Below are 21,358 nucleotides of genomic sequence, written 5' to 3' on the forward strand. Positions count from 1 at the left end.
GCGGTGCTCCACAGGTGTGTGGTTATAGGCACCTTTCTCCTGCCGCTTGCCAGTAGGACCTGTTGAAGGGCAGGAGCGCGAAACGGCCATCGTCAGCACTCTTTGCATTGCTCCTGAGCCCATGCATTTTTATCCTTTTGGTAACGGTGAGTGTCATCCTTTTTTCTTTCATTGTGCTATTGGATTTTGTTATATTTCTTCAGGATTGAGCACCCGTTCCTTGGGGTATGTGGCGTTCATGTAGTGTATGAAGGGTCTCTTTAGATTTGTTTAAGAGACCACGGTGGTGCAGCAGTGCCGAATCTGTTTCTCTTTTTTGGACTTTATAAAGACATCATTTATCTAACGAGATTTTCTGAGACATTACTTTTCTTAGCATGCCTTTTCTGTGGGACAATCCACCTCCCTAACTACCATTTTTCACAGCAGTTTGGACTGTACATATCCACGAAACTGCTTGTTACAATTCTTGTGTAGTTGGGCATTACCTAATCTGACCATGAATTATTGTTCTGATTTATTTTGTAACCTTATCCTTCTTTCTCACAATATCCTCTTTATTAATCCATCCACGCAAGAATCAGGGAAAAGGCTTGCTTGCTGACCAGTGTGACGCTATAGTGGGAAAGGATGAGACATCTGTTGTGGCCGAACCCTGTTGTAAGGAAGAGGAAACTCCTGAAGATATAAGTCCAGGTGAATTGTAACCACTACATACAGAGGAAAGTCAGTTGTTGTGTTCGTTCTTTAGAACATTTTTTTTCCCATTTCCAGTATCCTCTCTGCAAAAAAAAAAAAAAAAATCTATAGTTTGCCTGTTGTAGGTGATGAAGGCTCCTGTCACCTCCAACATAACAGTTCCCTCTAATAATGACATTAGATGAACATGGGCATAAGACTGCTCACTTCGTGTAAGGCCTCTTTCACACTTCAGTTTTTTACAATCAGTCACAATCCGCCAGGTTTTGAAAAAAACAGATCCGCAATTTTCTTTTGAGGATCCGTTTTTTTCCCCATTGACTTTCATTATTGGCGGATTGTGACAGTTTGCCGTCCATTGCATCCGTTTTTTTTGCGGATCCGCCAAAAGTTGCTGTCGTCACCATCCTCAAAGATTTCTCTGGCGGATCCTCCAGACACTGATTTAACCCGAAATTCTTTCTGGGTGCCGGACAAAAAAAATTTCTTTCTTTCTCTTTCTCTTTCTCTTTCTCTTTCTCTTTCTCTTTCTCTTTCTCTTTCTCTTTCTCTTTCTCTTTCTCTTTCTCTTTCTCTTTCTCTTTTTCTTTCTTTCTTTCTCTTTCTCTTTCTTTTTCTTTCTTTCTCTTTCTCTTTCTTTCTTTCTTTCTTTCTTTCTCTCCTTTAAAATTCTTCATTTGTCGGATCCGTCAAAAAACGGACGGGTGGCATCCGTTGTCATCAGTACTAAAACGGATCCGCCATCCGTCCTTTTGGCGGATTTTGACTGATGCAAAAAAACTGAAGTGTGAAAGAGGCCTTAGAGCACTATGTTTGCTCCTGGCATATACATCAAACATCCATACGGCTCCTTTTGGTTGACAAATGTTGACTGTCCTTTTTACAATCATTAGGCTGGCATATGTCCTCAATAGTAAAGGGGTTGTCCCGTATTAAACCTCTTGTGGTTTTGTCCTAAGGAAGATGGTGTATCTACTTTGAAATGCGTTGATACACTGCTTTTTTTTTTTTTTTTTTTTTTTTTTTCTTTCATTGGTCCATCCTCCACCCAAATAGGCAACACAGGATTAACCCCCATCTTCTCCCACCAACATTGTGTTTCTCATTATTACACACAACTTAATTTATGGATATCTAAGGTTGAAAAATGAAAGACTTGCCCTGCAAATAAGAAGCCCTCCTACAGCTACATCAATGATAAAATGTAAATCGTATGCTCTCAGAACCTAGTGACACTGTTCTTTGCAAAAGCTTTACACAGGTGTAGGAAGTGATGTGTCAAGTGAAGAATGCTTTCAAGAATAAAATGCTAAGTGAAGGAGAAATTCAAATCAACATTTGGTGTGACCTCTGTGTGTCTTTAAATGAGCATCAAAGCATTTTTTTTTTTTTTTTTTATTCGTCAGGAAAGTTGTTCCAAACATCTGGTAGAACTGACCACCACTCTTCTGTAGATTTAGGCTTTGGCAAATCCTTTTCTCTTCATGGAATTCCAGACAAACTCGATGTTGAGATGAGCGCTCTGTGCATGCCATATCGTTTCCAGTACTCCTTGTTCTTTTTTTACACTGAAAATATTTGTTGATGACATTGTGGCTGTATGTTTGTGGATGTTGTCCTGCTGTAGAATAAATTTGGAGCAAATCAGACAGCGCCTTGATGTTATTACATGATCGAAAAGTATCTTCTTGTATTTCTCAGAATTGAGGACTACAACAAATGGGCAACACCGAGCAGGGCTGTGAAGTCGGTAAGCCAAACCTGCGACTCCGACAACTCAATTTCCCTTACACCGACTCCACGACTCCGACTCCTACAGTTGTGGCCAAAAGTATTGACACCCCTGCAATTTTGTCAGATAATAATCAGTTTCTTCCTGAAAATTATTGCAAACACAAATTCTTTGTTATTATCTTCATTTAATTTGTCTTAAATGAAAAAACACAAAGAATTGTCCTAAAGCCAAATTGGATATAATTCCACACCAAACGTAAAAAAGAGGGTGGACAAAAGTATTGGCACTGTTCAAAAAATCATGTGATGCTTCTCTAATTTGTGTAATTAACAGCACCTGTAACTTTCCTGTGGCACCTAACAGGTGTTGGCAATAACTAAATCACACTTGCAGCCAGTTGACATGGATTAAAGTTGACTCAACCTCTGTCCTGTGTCCTTGTGTGTACCACATTGAGCATGGAGAAAAGAAAGAAGACCAAAGAACTGTCTGAGGACTTGAGAAACCAAATTGTGAGGAAGCATGAGCAATCTCAAGGCTACAAGTCCATCTCCAAATACCTGAATGTTCCTGTGTCTACCGTGTGCAGTGTCCTCAAGAAGTTTAAAGCCCATGGCACTGTGGCTAACCTCCCTAGATGTGGATGGAAAAGAAAAGTTGACAAGAGATTTCATCGCAAGATTGTGCGCATGTTGGATAAAGAACCTCGACTAACATCCAAACAAGTTCAAGCTGCCCTGCAGTCCGAGGGTACAACCGTGTCAACCCATACTATCCGTCGGCGTCTGAATGAAAAGGGACTGTATGGTAGGAGACCCAGGAAGACCCCACTTCTTACCCCGAGACATAACAAAGCCAGGCTGGAGTTTGCCAAAACTTACCTGAAAAAGCCTAAAACGTTTTGGAAGAATGTTCTCTGGTCAGATGAGACAAAAGTAGAGCTTTTTGGGCAAAGGCATCAACATAGAGTTTACAGGAGAAAAAAAGAGGCATTCAAAGAAAAAAAACACGGTCCCTACAGTCAAACATGGCGGAGGTTCCCTGATGTTTTCGGGTTGCTTTGCTGCCTCTGGCACTGGACCGCTTGACCGTGTGCATGGCATATGAAGTCTGAAGACTACCAACAAATGTTGCAGTATAATGTAGGGCCCAGTGTGAGAAAGCTGGGTCTCCCTCAGAGGTCATGGGTCTTCCAGCAGGACAGTGACCCAAAACACACTTCAAAAAGCACTAGAAAATGGTTTGAGAGAAGGCACTGGAGACTTCTAAGGTGGCCAGTAATGAGTCCAGACCTGAATCCCATAGAACACCTGTGGAGAGATCTAAAAATGGCAGTTTGGAGTTGGCACTCTTCAAATATCAGGGACCTGGAGCAGTTTGCCAAAGAAGAATGGTCTAAAACCAGGGGAAGAGTCTTGAGGAGATCATTTGCATATTCCCAGTGCCTTCTGGGATAAGTGAAGAGTCTCTGCGAGCTCAACGGCGCGCGAATTTTGGCTCATCATCGTTTTTAAGAAATCTCAATATGGAAGAGGCCAGGAGCCATTTGGTGAGCTGCATTTCTTGCTACATGTTCACAGACTTACCAGTGGAAAAGCCAAACTTCACATGCCACAAATGCAAGCTTGTGTCCCTGTTGGAGGAAAAGTTGCAAAATCTCGAAGAGAGGTTAGCTAAGTTGAAGATCATTAAGGAAGGTGAAGAGTTCTTAGACACAGCGGAATTATCTCTTCATGTTACAGAAAGAGAAGAAATTCGAAGTGCTCCTGAAGAAACAGAGGAATGGAGACATGTGACCCAGAGAAGCAGGAGGATCAGGAGGCAGTCAGCACCCATACTGCTCAGAAACCAGTACCAGGCTCTCACGCAGGAAAATGATGAAGAAATACATCAGGATAAGACTTTGCGCACAAACAGCAACCTTGTACGCCTTCAGAGTCCTCCTGGATGGAGAAAGAAAAATGTTGTGAAGAAGAAAACGGAGAGTGGTGGTCATGGGGGATTCCCTGTTGAGAGGAACAGAGGCCACTATCTGCAGACCGGATATAACTTCAAGAGAAATGTGCTGTCTTCCAGGTGCAAAAATTAAAGATGTGTCTGACAGGATATCAGGACTCTTCAGACCTACAGATGACTACCCATTCCTGCTACTACATGTGGGGACAAATGACACCTCAAGAAACAACCTGGAAACCATCTGCAGAGACTTTGAAGACTTAGGCAAGAAAGTGAAAGAACTGGGAGCGCAGGTGGTCTTCTCTTCCATCCTCCCAGTCGATGGCCATGGAACAAGGAGGTGGAATAAGATTCTGCAGGTGAACAACTGGCTACGTCTATGGTGCCGTCAGCAACGATTTGGATTTATGGATCACGGAGTGAATTACCTTTACGATGGACTACTTGCTAGAGATGGGGTGCACCTTACGAAGACTGGAAAACATGTATTTGGAAGTCGCCTTGCTACACTTGTAACGAGAGCTTTAAACTAGAACAATGTGGGAAGGGAAGCAAAAAGCCAGAAAAAGCCATACACCTGACAAATGCTACTGAGAACTCTGCTATTAGAAGTGGAAAGGAAGAACAAAGACGAAAGAATCTAATTAATAAAAACATTTGAAGAAAGAGAAACCAATCACAAACTAAAATGTTTCTATACTAATGCACAAAGCATGGGCAACAAACAAGGAGAATTGGAACTAATAACACAGGAAAAGAAATATGTCATTGGAATCACTGAAACTTGGTGGGACAATACACATGATTGGAATACAAGACTAGAAGGATACAACTTATTTGCAAGAAACAGACTTGATAAACGAGGAGGAGGTGTCGCATTGTATGTTAGAAACGTGTATATCTGCACAGAGATTGAAGCTTCAGAGACTGGGAGTTCTGTGGAAACTGTTTGGGTAAGAATACAAGGACAGAACAATGGAAAGGACACCATTGTAGGCATTTACTACAGGCCACCTGTGCAAGCTGAAGATATGGATGAACTCTTTATGCATCAAATGGCCAAGTTCTCCAAAAAATGACAGTTGTCATGGGAGATTTCAACTATCCAGACATTTGTTGGGAATCTCTCTCAGGCAAAACTAACAGGTCAAGGAAATTCTTATCCTCTCTTGCTGACAACTTTATCTTCCAAAAGGTAGGGGAGAAAACAAGGGGAACTGCTACCTTGGATCTAATCCTTATAAACAGGGAGGAAATGGTTGAGGAGGTAAAAGTGGCTGGGAGCCTAGGAGGTAGCGACCATGCTATTTTAGAATTTTGGATAACTAGAGGAGGAAGACCTGTGAAGACTCAGACGTCAAGGTTAGATTTCAGAAAGGCAGATTTTAACCCCTTCCTGACATCAGACGTACTCTCCCGTCCATGGGACCCGGGCCCCTATGCCCATGGACGGGATAGTACGTCTACCGCGATCAGCAGCGCCCACGTGAGCGCCGCTGATCGCGGCCGTGTGTCAGCTGATTATCACAGCTGACACCCGGCACAATGTGTCAGGGGCGGTCACGGACTGCCCCCGACACGTTAACCCCTTGCACACCGCGATCAAACATGATCGCGGTGTACCGGGAGTTAAAGGGAAGCATCGGCAGGGAGGGGGCTCCCTCCGTGCTTCCCTGAGCCCCCCACGGCAGCTCAATGTGCAGCGCTGCTGCCGGGGGCTCCTTTTCTGCAGGCCCCCGAATCCAAGATGGCGACGGGCCTGCAGGAAGCTGGCTTCCTCAGTGCCTGCTGATCTGTCACAGTGATCTGTGATGTGACAGATCAGCGATCTGTCACAGAACAGTGATGTCCCACCTGGGACTATTTAATAAAATAAAAAAAAAAAAGTTAAAATAATAATTTAAAAAAAAAATCGCCAAATTACAAAAAAAAAAGATTCCCCCAAATCCATTTTTTTTAAAACAAAAAAACAATAAAAGTACACATATTAGGTATTGCCGCGTTCGTAACGACCCGCCCTATAAAACTGTCCCATTAGTTAACCCCTTTAGCGAACCCCTTAAAAAATAAAAATAAAAAACGAAGCAAAAAATGATTTATCATACCGCCAAACAAAAAGTGTAATAACGTGCGATCAAAAAGACGCATATAAATATCCATGGTACCGCTGAAAACGTCATCTAGTCCCGCAAAAAACTAGCCGCCACACAGCATCATCAGCGAAAAAATAAAAAAGTTATAGCTCGCAGAATAAAGCAATGCAAAAATAATTATTTTTTATAAAAAATAGTTTTCATTGCATAAAACCGACAAAACATAAAAAAAGACCTAAATGAGGTATCGCTGTAACCGTACTGACCCGAAGAATAAAACCGCTTTATCAATTTTACCGCACGTGGAACGGTGTAAACGCACCCCCCCCCCCCCCCAAAAGAAATTCATGAAACGCTGGTTTTTGTTCTGTGTCCCAAAAATCGGAATAAAAAGCTATCAAAAAATGTCACGTGCCCGAAAATGGTACCAATAAAAACGTCAACTCGTCCCGCAAAAAATAAGACCTCGCATGACTCGGTGGGTCAAGATACGGAAAAATTATAGCTCTCAATATGTGGTGATGCAAGAACTATTTTTACAATAAAAAGCGTCTTTTAGCGTGCGACAGCCGCCAAACATAAAAACCGCCATAAATAGTAAATCAAACCCCCCCCCCCCCCCCCGTTATCACCCCCTTAGTTAGGGAAAAATAATAAAATTAAAAAAATGTATTTATTTCCATTTTTCCATTAGGGCTAGGGCTAGGGTTACGGCTGAGATTAGGGTTAGGGGTGTGTTGGGGTTCGGGTTGGAGTTAGAATTGGGGGTTTCCACTATTTGGGCACATCAGGGGCTCTCCAAATGCAACATGGCTTCAGATTTCAATTCCAGCCAATTCTGAGTTGAAAAAGTCAAATGGTGCTCCTTCCCTTCCAAGCTCTGACATGTGCCCAAACAGTGTTTTACCCCAACATATAGGGTATCAGCCTACTCAGGACAAATTGCAAAACAATTTTTGGGGTCCAATTTCTCCTGTTACCCTTAGGAAAATAAAAAATTGGGGGCAAAAATATCATTTTTGTGGGAAAAAAATGATTTTTTTTATTTTCACGTCCGAGCGTTATAAACTTCTGTGAAGCACTTGGGGGTTCAAAGTGCTCACCACACATCTAGATAAGTTCTGTGGGGGGTCTAGTGTCCAAAATGGGGTCACTTGTGGGAAGTTTCAATAGTTTAGGTACATCAGGGGCTCTCCAAACACACATGACACCCGCAGACCATTCCATCAAAGTCTGCATTCCAAAACGTCACTGCTTCCCTTCCGAGCCCCGACGTGTGTCCATACAGTAGTTTTCTTCCACATATGGGGTGTCAGCGTACTCATGACAAATTGGACAACAACTTTTGGGGTCCAATTTCTCCTGTTACCCTTGGGAAAATGAAAACATTGGGGACTAATTGATCATGTTTGTGGAAAAAATACGTTTTTTTTTATTTTCATGCCCGGGCATTATAAACTTCTGTGAAGCACTGGGGGGTTCAAAGTGCTCACCACACATCTAGATAAGTTCCTTGGGGGGGTCTAGTTTACAAAATGGTGTCATTTGTGGGGGGTTTCCACTGTTTTGGTACATCAGGGGTTTTCCAATCGCGACATGATGTCTGATCTCAATTCCAGCCAAAAACGTCAAATGGCGCTGCTTCCCTTCCGAGCTCTGCCGTGCGCCCAAATAGTGGTTTACCCCCACATTTGGGGTATCAGCATACTCAGGACAAACTGCACAATAACTTTTAGGGTCCTGTTACCCATGGGAAAATTAAAAATTGGGGTGAAAAAATCATTTTTGTGGAAAAAATATGATTTAATTGTACCGCTGTACGTTATAAACTTCTGTAAAGCCCTTGTGGGTTCAAAGTTCTCACCACATATCTAGATAAGTTCCTTGGGGGGTCTAGTTTCCAAAATGGGGTCACTTGTAGGGGGTTTCCACTGTTTAGGTACATCAGGGACTCTCCAAACGTGACATGGCGTCCGATCTGAATTCCAGACAATTTTGCATTGAAAAAGTCAAACGGCGCTCCTTCCATTCTGAGCTCTGCCATGCGCCGAAACAGTTGTCCCCCCCCCCCCCCCCCCCCCCCCCCCACATATCAGGTATCAGCGTACTCAGGACAAATTGCACAATAACTTTTGAAGTCCAATTTCTCCTGTTACCCTTGGTAAAATAAAAAAAATTGAACCTGAAGTATTTTTTTGTGAAAAAAAAGTTAGATGTTCATTTTTTTTTTTTTAAATATTCAAAAAAATTCCTGTGACGCACCTAAAGGGTTAATAAACTTCTTGAATGTGGTTTTGAGCACCTTAAGGGGTGCAGTTTTTAGAATGGTGTCACTTTTGGGTATTTTCTATCATATAGACCCCTCAAAGTGGCTTCAAATGTGATGTGGTCCCTAAAAATAAAATGGTGTTATAAAAATGAGAAATCGCTGGTCAACTTTTAACCCTTAACTCCCTAACAAAAAAAAATTTTGGTTCCAAAATTGTGCTGATGTAAAGTAAACATGTGGGAAATGTTAGTTATTAAGTTTTTTGGGTGCCATATCTCTGTGATTTTAAGGGCATAAAAATTCAAAGTTGGAAAATTGCGAAATTTTCGCCAAATTTCCGTTTTTCTCACAAACGCAAGTTATTTGAATGAAATTTGACCACTAACATGAAGTACAATATGTCACGAGAAAACAAAGTCAGAATCACCGGGATCCATGGAAGCGTTCCAGAGTTATGACCTCATAAAGGTACAGTGGTCAGAATTGTAAAAATTGGCCCGGTCATGAACGTGCAAACCACCCTTGGGGGTGAAGGGGTTAAGGGATTCAGAAAGAGAATTGGAGGGATCCAATGGCTGGATATCCTTAAAGACAAAAATGTCCAGGAAGGATGGGAAATCTTGAAAAATGAAATTCTCAAAGCACAATTAACAATTCCGAAAAGAGGGAAGAATAGGAAGCATTTAAGGAAGCCAGGATGGATGAACACAGAACTTAAGCACATGCTAAAAAGGAAGAAAAAAATGTTTATAAAATGGAAAGAGGGAGGCATATCTAAAGAAGAATATAATGCTGTCTGCAGAACCTGCAGGGCACAAATCAGATTACTAAAGCTGACAATGAATTGAGGCTTGCAAGAGATGTCAAAAGCAATAATAAAGGATTTTGGGGATATGTCAAAAGTAAAAGAAAAGTCAAAGATGCTATAGGATTTTTACAGGATGAAAATGATGAAATGGTAAGACAGGATGTTGAGAAGGCCGAACTTTTAAATTCCTATTTTGCATCTGTTTTCTCTCAGAAAGGAAATGTAACATCAACTGTTCTTCACTGTCCTATTAAGGGAATAGAAGAATCCAGGATATCTATAAACAGAAAGATAGTGAGGAAACACTTAGCTAACCTAAATGAATTCAAGTCTCCAGGTCCAGATGAATTACACCCCAGAGTACTCAAGGAGATAGCAGAAGAAATTTTTGAACCCCTCTCCATAATCTTTGAAAATTCTTGGAGAACAGGAGAAGTCCCAGAAGACTGGAGAAGAGCAAATGTTGTTCCTATCTTCAAAAAGGGGAAGAAGGTGGACCCAGGCAACTATAGGCCTGGTTAGTCTGACTTCTATACCAGGAAAGATCTTTTGAACAAATTATTAAACATGTATGTCAGTACCTGGATAATAATGAAGTGATTAAACAGAGTCAGCATGGGTTTGTAACTAATAAGTCATGTCAGACTAACTTAATTTCCTTCTATGACGGAATCACTGATTGGGTGGATCAAGGAAATGCTGTAGATATAGTATATCTTGACTGCAGCAAAGCATTTGACAAAGTATCTCATACAATCCTTATTGAAAAAATGACTAAGTATGGAATGGACAAGGCAACTGTTAGGTGGATTCATAACTGGCTTAGTGATTGGACCCAAAGAGTAGTCGTAAATGGCTGCACATCCAGTTGGAATAATGTCTCAAGTGGGGTACCACAGGGCTCTGTCCTGGGCCCTGTATTGCTCAACATCTTTATCAACGATTTAGATGAAGGAATTGAGGGTAAACTGATTAAATTTGCTGATGACACAAAGCTAGGAGGGATAGCTAATACTAAAGAGAGAGAGAGGATTCAAAAAGATATAAATAAACTGGAGAAGTGGGCGGCAACTAACAGAATGGTTTTTAACATGGAAAAATGCAAAGTACTACATCTGGGCAATAAAAATGAAAAAAGCATATACAGAATGGGAGGAATAGGCCTAAGCAACAGCACATGTGAAAAAGACTTGGGTATACTAATAGATCACAGACTGAATATGAGTCAACAGTGTGATGCAGCAGCAAAAAAGGCAAATGCAATTCTAGGATGTATTAACAGAAGCATACAGTCTAGATCACGTGAAGTCATTATTTCCCTCTACTCCTCTTTGGTCAGACCTCACCTGGAATATTGTGTCCAGTTTGGGGCACCACATTTTAAAAGACATCAACAAACTGGAGCAAGTTCAGAAAAGAGCAACCAGAATGGTGACCGGTCTGCAAACCCTGTCTTATGAGGAAAGGTTGCAGGATTTGGGATTGTTTAGTTTGCAAAAGAGGAGACTGAGAGGAGACTTAATAGCTGTCTACAAATATCTTAAGGGCTGTCACATTGTAGAAGGATCAACTTTATTCTCATTTGCACAACAAGGAAAGACTAGAAGCAATGGGATGAAACTGAATGGGAGGAGACACAGATATTAGAAAAAACTTTTTGACAGAGTGATCAATGAGTGGAACAAGCTGCCACGAGAAGTGGTGAGTTCTCCTTCAATGGAAGTCTTCAAACAGAGGCTGGACAGACATCTGACTGGGATGATTTAGCGAATCCTGCTTTGAGCAGGGAGTTGGACCAGATGGCCCAGGAGGTCCCTTCCAACTCTACGATTCTATGAAAATTCCAGCAGAGCATTGTAAGAAACTCATTGATGGTTACCGGAAGCGGTTGGTCGCAGTTATTTTGGATAAAGGTTGTGCAACCAAGTATTAGGCTGAGGGTGCCAATACTTTTGTCTGGCCCATTTTTGGAGTTTTGTGTGAAATGATCAATGTTTTGCTTTTTGCTTCATTCTCTTTTGTGTTTTTTTTCTTTTAAGACAAATTAAATGAAGACAATAATAACAAAGAATTTGTGATTGCAATAATTTTCAGGAAGAAACTGAGTATTATCTGACAAAATTGCAGGGGTGTCAATACTTTTGGCCACAACTGTACATATATTATATTTAAGTGAAAAATCTATGGTAGTACAATGTGAATATCAGACATTTAATCATTTTTATGATACAATAATCAAGATATTTAGAACATAATCTATATTTATTGGAATACAACTTTAGAATACAAAAAACTATTAAACTGTAAATATGTAACACACTATGTAATATCGAAAAAAAAAAAATATATTCACTATGTAATAAACTATGTAAGTGGCAAAAAAAAGTTTTCAACAAAAGCATACTAAATAACATTTGTGCAGTCTATGAATTTGTTCTAAGAAATAGAATTGCCTCCATCAGATCCTCTTTCATAGAGGACCTCAAATCTGACCTAGTAATTTTAAGGCCAGAGAACCACCTCTCTACACTAACTTGGGTTGGAGGCAAAGCCGTAACCACATGGGCAACATCTCTAACAATTTCCGGGTGTAAAGGAATTGCCTCATGCACAGTCAGTTTTCATGAACGTTTGAATTTTTCTATTTCTTTGAGAGCAAGTGAAACATTTTGGTGAAATATGGTCAATCTTCTTGCTATAGGAGACAGAGTGAAATCTTTTTCCTTGCGGCAACGCTTTGCCTGCTCTATGTCATCCAAATACTTGTCAAAGTCAAACTCCTCATCTGATGAGGATGAAGATATGGCAGCAGTAGCACTGTCAGGTCCCAAGTCCTCTTGCACCTGGCAGTCCTCCTGTAGTCCACTCATCCTAACTACTACCTCAGTCAGAGGTTCTTTTCCTTTAGTAAGCTGTTGATCATCAAGCAGTATATGATGACTTGGGTCCACATAAACAGCTGCCAGAAAAATGTTATTTTCCAATAGCTGTGTCTCTCTCCGTTTCATTGAAGCAGAAATGCCATCTGCGATTAAACCTCCTCTTTGGGACAGGCAAAATAGCAAGTTCTTCCACTCCCTTATGAAAATCCCAGGAGTTAAACCCTCAGCTTGTAATTTTTTAGTCACGATAAATGGGTGATTAAGCAATTCCTTCAATTCAGCCACCTGTGCCAGTTGACCTTCATTTAGGGTTACCTGAGGGTTCATCATATCTATAAGAAACGGTTTTAGTTCAAGCAATCGCTCAATCATTAAATAAGTGCTGCCCCGCCGAGTGGCTTGATCGACAACTGCCCCTTTCCCAGCACGTTTCCAAGATGGAATCAATTTTTGGGGTTCTGGCGGCAATAAGGCTAGTTTCACACTAGCGTATCTTCACGCAGCGCACGGCGCCGCTAAGCCCTGCCCCCTGTCCGCCCCCTCCGGTCATCTGCATGGGATCTGCGCACCCTATGTTTAGCATAGGGTGCGCAGACCGTGCGCTAGTAGGATTTTTGCGTGCGCTGCGCACTTTTGAAGGTGCGCCGAACGCACCATGTTGCATTTTGGTGCTCCCGGCACACCTTCAAAAGTGCACAGCGCACGCAAAAATCCTACTAGCGCACGGCCAGCGCACGGTCTGCGCACCCTATGCACCGCTGTGCGATAGTAGGGAGGAGGGGGCGGGGCTTAGCGTCGTCGTGCGCTGCGTGAAGATACGCTAGTGTGAAACTAGCCTAACCAATTTCCTCACTTTTCCAATCAGATTTCCAGCATGTCCCTCTTGCAGACTATCTCTTATTGCCAGCTTCAGCGTGTGCACAACACAGCACATGTGATGAATAGGAAAGTGTTTTGAAGCAGCTTCAACAAGATCATCTATTTCTACAGTTTAATTTTGCTGTTTTTCTGTTGTAATATCTGTTCCTCAGTTACATGAACAGCACTGTGGCCTTCCATCTCAAACATATTGAATCCTAAATTTTCTTCCAGCTGTTGTTCATTACTCTCATTCATCAGTTTAATTGTACTTATCATGTTTAAAGCATTGTCCGTTACAAAAGAACCGTTCTTGTATGAATGTAGCCTTAGATCCAGGGCTGTGGAGTCTGAGTCGGTGCTCATTTTGGTGGAGTTGGAGTCGGTATAAAATGGACCGACTCCGACTCCTAAAATATATAATAAATTGGGTACAGTAATTCAATGCAGGATGTGCTGAATATTTTTTCATTGGAGTTTGGGAAAGTTATGAAATGTCCTATAAATGGCTGTTATATTCCTGATCTAAGGCTACATTCTCACACAGCGTTTTTCCTGTGTTTTTTGAGGATACGTTTTTCAGCTGCAAAAGCAGATCATCTTTTTAAAAAACTGCATCACCTGAAAGGTTTTTGAGCTCATAGATAATGTTTTCAATAGCAAAAGCAGATTAGAAATCTGCTCTATCTATCCATTTATCCATATCTGTCTATCCATATCGTATCTGTACCAAAAAGAATGAAAACCGGGTAGTACACCAATATATATTCTGTTCTATATAAATATCTTGATTATTGGATCATAAAAATGATTAAATGTCTGAGGTTCACATTGTACTACAATAAATTTTTCACTTAAATATAAGCAATATGTGTGGGAGTCGGAGTCGTGGAGTCGGAGTTGGAGTCGGTGTAAGGGAAATTGAGGAGTCGGAGTCGCAGGTTTGGCTTACCGACTCCACAGCCCTGCTTAGATCAGGAATAGAACAGCTATTTATAGGACATTTCATAACTTTCCCAAATTCCTATGAAAAAATATTCAGCACATTCTACATTGAACTACTGTACCCAATTTATTATATATTTTAGGAGACTGAGTCGGTCCATTTTATACTGACTCCGACTCCACCAAAATGAGCACAGACTCCGACTCCACAGCCTGACACCGAGGACTGTAGACACAGTGCTCGGCCAGGGAAACTTAATACAGCAGCTGATACACATCAGCACTGATTCATCATTGCTATTCCTGATTTTTTTCTGAAGTGATTTTTAGTATTCGCGCTTTTTCTTTTTTAAGCTTTATATATTTTGTAGCACTTTAAGGCTGAGTGCAGACGGAGTTTTGAGCCCTGCGGATTTTTCCGTGCAGAATGGAAGAAAACCGCAGGTCAAATGACCTGCATTTTTCCTGCGGATTTCTTCCATTTTTCACGCGATTTTGTGCGGTTTTCCATTGCGGGTTTCCCCCTGCGGATTTGGTGACAGGGGAGATAGAAAACCGCACAAAAGTAACATGCTGCGGATTTTGTACCGCAGGAAAACCGCGCGGAAAAATCCGCAGCGTCTGCACAGCGTTTTTTTTTTTTTTCCATTCATTTTAAAGGTACTGTACATCACAATGCGGATATGCAACGTTTCTGCACGGTAAAATCCGCTGCGGAAACGCTGCAAATCTGCATCGTGTGCACACAGCCTAAGTTTCCCTTTTTTTTTTTTTTTTTTCTTGGATCTGTGAATTTTGGTGTTGAAAACGTTAAAGACAAAAGTAAATAGCATTTTTGATTCTTTACTAATTTCAGGAACGTGCGCCATTTTGAAGAATTTGGCGCAAAAAAAGTCAACGAGTACCACAAGACAGAAAGCAAAAGTGACTTTCAATAAATTGAAAATCATGAATTGGGTCCATCCTGCTTACTTTCCTTCAAATTCAGAAGATGCCCAGCAGTGCCATCAGGTCAGAATTGTCAACAGCCAGTGGGATCCATCTACCCCCGTATACTGTTCGGAGAGGTCTGGTCTGAAGTGGCCTTCCTGTAATAATTGTGGCCAAAAAGCCGCATCCGTGACCTGGAAACAAGACCAAGTATCTCAACTTTGCGTGACAACAAAAAAAAACAAAAAAACTGAGGTGTAGAAAAAATTGCAGCAGGTGCTCTGGAGTCAAGTCAAAATGTGAAATATTTTACTATAACAGAAGGCAGTTTTTTTGACGAATGGCTGTAGAACAGTACGATAATAAGTGTCTGCAGGACACAGTGAAGCATGATGATTAATGCTGTCCTCAAAGCTGAGAAACACAGGCAGATACTAATCCATCATGTAATATCAACACAGAGGCGTCTGGTTCCGAATTTAGGCTGCAGCGGGACAACGACCCCAAACACACAGACAATGTCATTAAGAAGTATTTTTGCTGTAAGGAATAACAAGGAGTCCTTAAAGTGATGAATATGGCCCCACAGAGCCCTGATCTCAGCATAGTCTGTGAAGTATATGAAGAGACAGAAGGATTTGTACAAGTCTACATCCATAAAAGATCTGTGATTAGTTATCCAAGATGTTTGGGACAACCTCGTTGCGGAGTTCCTTCAAAAACTGCATGTGCACCTAGAAGATTTTTGTGCCGTTTTGAAGGCAAAGGTGGTCACCAATATCCATGACGAGTTTCAGAAATCGGCTTCTTGTACTTGTTAAAAAATGATCATCTCACAATCTTTTTTTTTTTTTTTTTTTTTTTTTTTTTTATAGAGAAAACAATACCCCCAGTTAAATTTCATTATTGTAGTAACACTACTTTATTGTCACGCACCAGCAAACTTGTTGGCAGGACATTTTATGAAACTGCTCCACAACTTCCCTAATTTTATTTTCACTTCACCCATGACAGCACACCTGAAAGAGGGATCCGCCCAACCAGGACAGGAAACGTTCTGAAAATAAAAGGGCGGTACCTTTCCTTCGCTTTAGTTGTGTTTCCTGTCCTGACGGGAACCCTCGCGCTGAAAACCGTTGTTGGAAGACCTTTCTTTATTCATTCACCCACGCCTATCCCGGCACTGAAAGAACAGGCAGAATGCCTGTATGCCGGCCTTCAAGTGGTGGAAGCACCATCCATGGGTCCTGTTGGGCCTCTACGTGCATGGGGCGGCACAGTCAGGGGTCCAGCTACTCTTTTGCGACTGCTGATATCCGCCGCTCCATAGTGAGCTGGGGTTCTGGGACCGCGCTGGGAATGGGTGCGCCCGTGTGACATCAGCGGGTGTGTCAGCCGGGGCGCGTGGATTCTGGACGCATCCCAGCGGGGTGGGGGGGGGGAGGGCATCGGAGGTGGCGGAGAGCGCAGTGGATCCCTCTTAAGGAGGGATGACCACAGAAGAGGCGCAAGCTCCCCATTATGGAGCATCACGGTGGACAGAAGCAGCAGGAGCTCTCACCAGGTTCTGTGCCTGGTCACCAGCTGGAGCGCACTAAGAGGAGCAGCAGCTGGAGTGGCAGCCTTCCCGACCAGAGGTCACGGGACTCCTTAATATCCAGGAGGGACGTTCGTACCCCTGATAAGCCTCCGAATCCGGTACCCTTGATTGACAGCGGGTGGTGAGTGATCTACGAGAATGTCACTTTGTTGTAGTGGGGGGCCATTTTCTGCTTAATCACCAGGTGCCGAGGAAGGCTAGTGCTAAAGTAAAGAATAAAGAATGTTGTGCTCTTTGCAAAACACCGCTGGCAGTTCAGTGGCAGAAGGATCTCTGACTGTATACAAAAACCAATACGGGAAGAGACCCCTGACTTCACCACGAGCCTTAGGGCCACAATCAGGGCGAAAGTAAAAGGTTCTCTGAAGTCTGCCTTGAAAAAAGGAGGCAAAAGAGACCGGGTGCTTATCATGGATTCTGAGGCCTCACAATCCGGTGGGGACGACTCCACCACAACCACCACGTTGGCCAATATGACTCTGGTGCAAGGGCCAGTGGCCTTCCTAGCAGATTCGGTGAGGTTGGCAGCTAGAGCGACAGGCCTATCTAATACTGCTAGATGGGCCTTGTCGCTAAAAGGGTGTCCAGGTGACCTGTCTTTGAAAAATAGACTCTGCTCCATTCCATTTGACGATCCGTTTATCTTTGGTCAGAAGCTGGAGGACATCTTAGAAGAGCGGTTGTTCCCCTGGAGAAAGGAATAGCTGGGACTTAAACACAAAAAGGGGTCTGGTTTATAGGTTTAGAGGACCCTCTACATTGTCAAAAAAGCCCCCCCCCCCCCCCCAATGACGTCAGAGGAAGGGGGATGTTCTCTCTGCCTGGGTGAACATCTCCCCCAGTCGTTGGGTTCTGAGTATCACCAGGGAGGGCCTAATGATAAACTTCATCCGTCCACCCCGATAGACTTTTATATTAAAGAGAATCTGTCACCCCAGCCGCGACGGGAAGCAAAGAAGAGGACGTCACCGCTACAAGATGGGAGGTGCCGGACCGGACCGCGACACCCATCGGTCCAGACCTGGACTGCCCCGGGGTGAGTATAATCGAACTTGTTTTTCTTATCTTTCAGGTTACGTCAGGGGCTTATCTACAGCATTACAGAATGCTGTAGATAAGCCCCTGATGGCGGTACTGGCAGCTGATAGTCCAAAAATGAGGTGACAGATTCCCTTTAACACCCCTCAGGAAGTTTCCAGGAGAACAACTAGTCGTGGAGGTTTTGGGACTGGTGCAGGAGCAGGTTCTACGAGAAGTTCCGAAGGAAAAGGAAAGAAGCCAGACGGTTCTCTGAGAACTATTGTCAACCTGAAGAAGTTCAACCGGTGGGTGGTGAATTACTCCTTCAAGATGGAGTTGGTAAACACTGCTGTAAAGCTGTTGTTCCAGGACTGCTTCATGACGGTCATACACTTGAAAGATGCCTATATACCACATCCCAATCCATCAGGACCATCAAAAGTTCCTAAGGGTAGCTCTATGTCCAGGGACAGGTCAGGCACAACCAGTATACAGCCCTCCCATTTGGTCTGGCAATAGCTCCAAGGGTGTTTACCAAGGTGATGTCTGAGGTGATGTCCTACCTTCGTTTTCAGGATGTTATCATCTCGTACCTGGACGACTTCCTTATAGTTGGGAGTTCGGGAGATCACTGTGTAGATCAAATGAAGGAAGTACTATGATCCTAAAAGAGCTAGGCTGGGTGGTAAATACCCTCAAGTCAAGGCTAGCACGAGAAAAAATACAATCCTTCCTCGGGTTGGTTCTGGACTCCAAGTCCCAGATGTGTCTCCTACCAGAGACCAAAATAGTCAAAATAATGGAACTGACACTGTCAGCAATATAGCAGCCCGTAATGACACTGAGAAAGGCGATGTCCCTGCTAGGATCCCTATCATCCTGTATACCAGCAGTAGGTTGGGCACAATTTCACCTATGGCAGCTACAGTGGGAGATCCTGTCGGCACAGTGGTCGTTGAAAGGACATTTAGAGGGAAAAATACATCTTTCCTTAGTTTCCCTGACCTGGTGAACTGTAAAGGAGCATTTAGCATCAGGGGTCCAGTGGTGGATGATGTGATCACGACAGATGCAAGTGGTACGGGATGGGGAGCACATCTAAGGTCCCACTCAGTGCAGGGAACCTGGTCTTCTCTAGTAGGGGATCAGGGTTCAAAAGTAAATGAGCTGTGGACTGTGGAAAGGGCTTTAAGACATTTTCTCCATGTTCGCCATGCCCAAGTTATGTTGGACAATCGTGCGGTGGTGTCTTATATCAACTACAAAGGGGGAACGAGGTCCCAATCCCTTTTGGGGGCAGCCAGCATCCTGTTCCATCTTGCAGAACAACACCTGCTATCTCTCACGGCACTTCACATAAAGGGTATAGAAAACGCGAAAGCAGACTACCTGATTCGCAAGAAACACAAGGAGAATGGTCTCTAAACCCTAGAGAGTTTCAGCTAATGGGGCAGGCCAGAGATAGACCTCTTTGCCAGTTTGCACAACAGGAAGGTGAAGAACTTCTGCTCGTTAGATCCAAGGGAAAATTTGTTTGTGGTAGATGCCCTTCAGATACCCTGGAAGTTCAGCATGGCCTATGTGTTTCCCTTGATAGCAATGATTCCAGCTGTCATGAGAAAGATCAGAGAGGATCAGGCGAGAGTAATTCTCATTGCTGCATTTTGGCCGAGGAGACCGTGGTTCTCCCTTCCAAGCTGGATGTCTGTTAATGATCCATGGATTCTACAAGAGATTCCGGACCTGCTTACCCAGGAACCAGTGTGCCACTCTCAAGTGAAGGGCTTCCATCTGGCAGCATGGAATTTGAGAGGGCGTTTCTGCGTCGAGAAGGGTTCTCACCAGGGCTCGTTTCCACCCTGTTGAAGAGTAGGAACCCGATTTACATAGATAATCTATGGTAGAACATGGAAGAAATTCTTGGAGTTTTTAGGACAACCTTTTGGGGGATGAAGCTCCAGTAGGGGCTATTCTAGAATTTCTACATTCGGATTGCAAATACGGTTAGCAACTAATGCTCTCATGGTACAGGTGTCGGTCTTGGGGTGCCTTGTATAATTGCAACCTACCATCCAATAGGTGGGTGTCCCAATTTATTAAATTCTGTAGTAGATCTAGACCAGTTATAGTTCTGAAAATTCCTCCATGGGACCTGAACCTAGTTCTAGAGGCGCTAGCTAGGGATCCATTCGATCCCTTACAGGAGTTGTCGGCGAAATTCCTCACACTTAAAACGGTATTGCTAGTGGCCTTAACATCAGCCCATAGGGTGAGTGACAAACGAGCCATGTCTATATGCCCCCCATACACACAAGTGTTTGAGGACAGGCCGGATCTGGTCCTAATCTCAAGGTAGTTATTAAATTCCATAGAAGCCAGAAGATCACCTTGCCCTCATTCTGTGATGACCCTAAAAATCCAGGGGCGGAAAAATTCCATACTTTAGACGTGAGGAGGTCCATGTTACAATACATGTCTGTGACTAGTCAATGGAGGAAAGATCAGTCCCTATTTGTAGCCTTCCAGGATAACAGAAAGGGGTATGGGGTATATAAAGGTATCATTGCCAGATGGAACTGGGAGGCCATTAGCTTGTCCTACTCTGCGAGTGGTTCTCCGGTTCCTGAAGGCATCAAGGCTCACTCCACCAGAGCCGTGGCTACTTCCTGGGCAGAAAAGGCGGAGGTATTGATTGATCAGATCTGTAAGGCCGCTACCTTGTCCTCACCATCTACTTTCTTTAAACACTACCGACTGAATTTGTCCTCCTCGGCTGATGTAACCTTTGGTAAAAGCAAGCAGTGGTCCCTCCCTAAGGTGTTTTCATTTCTCCAAAAACCTCTTGGGTGTGCTGTCATAGGTGAAGGTAAAACGCCAAGGTTACTTACCGGTAGCCATTTTTTCCGGAACCCATGCCAGCACCTGTATATTCTCCCCCCCCCCCCCCCCCCACAATATAGTTTAGGTGCCTTTTGTTGATATAATGTGGTGATAGTTTGCTGTGTGAACTAACCGGAGAGTCTCTCATGCTCTGTAACCCGACTGAAGAGAGAGAGGTACCGCCCTTTTATTTTCAGTAGGTTTCCTGTCCTGGCTGGGCGGATCCATCTCAGGTGTGCTGTCATGGGTTCCGGAAAAAACGGCTACCTATAAGTAACCTTGGTGTTTAAGTAATGGCTTCTGTTGGTGACTTGTCATTTTCTCCATGATGCCAGGTTCTGTACTTATTTCTTGTATGTAGCAAAGTAAAGAAAAATCACTTCCCCTAACTTTCTTACAATGTTTTACTTTATAATCCTAAATTAGTATGATTTCACATGTGGGATTGTTTCTCACTGTGTGTTTTATGCATTTCACTATTTAGGTTCTTCTAGTGCAGACACTTTTCAGCTGAAGTCTCGTCTTCTCCACAAGACAATAGACCATTTTCTGACAGATCCCCTTAGGATGGGCAAGCAGAAGAACATGCTTCCTGTCAGTATTGTAAACCTTACGTTGGAGATTCTATACCTCCTTACCGGAGAGGTGAGGATTATGTTGCATGACATCACTCTTACCTGTGA

The 21,358-nt window shown here is 43.0% G+C and overlaps 1 protein-coding gene across 4 annotated transcripts in view; it reads left to right on the forward strand.

Annotated features, from left to right (window-relative positions):
• LOC141100165 (uncharacterized) overlaps positions 1–21,358 on the forward strand; it is a 51,398-nt gene that overhangs the window by 16,904 nt on the left and 13,136 nt on the right. For 2 of the 4 annotated variants that reach the window (XM_073588441.1, XM_073588442.1), the window contains exons 5-6: positions 579–696; positions 21,160–21,320. In XM_073588441.1, coding sequence (XP_073444542.1) covers positions 579–696; positions 21,160–21,320 — 279 coding nt within the window. Of the gene's footprint in view, positions 1–578; positions 697–15,101; positions 15,257–21,159; positions 21,321–21,358 lie in introns of those variants that run through there. The other 2 variants (XM_073588443.1, XM_073588444.1) reach the window with 2 other exon arrangements.

Source organism: Dendrobates tinctorius, unplaced genomic scaffold (genome assembly GCF_039654945.1).
Source record: "Dendrobates tinctorius isolate UK_male_01 unplaced genomic scaffold, ASM3965494v1 ptg000103l, whole genome shotgun sequence".
In the NCBI taxonomy this organism is placed as follows: domain Eukaryota; kingdom Metazoa; phylum Chordata; class Amphibia; order Anura; family Dendrobatidae; genus Dendrobates; species Dendrobates tinctorius.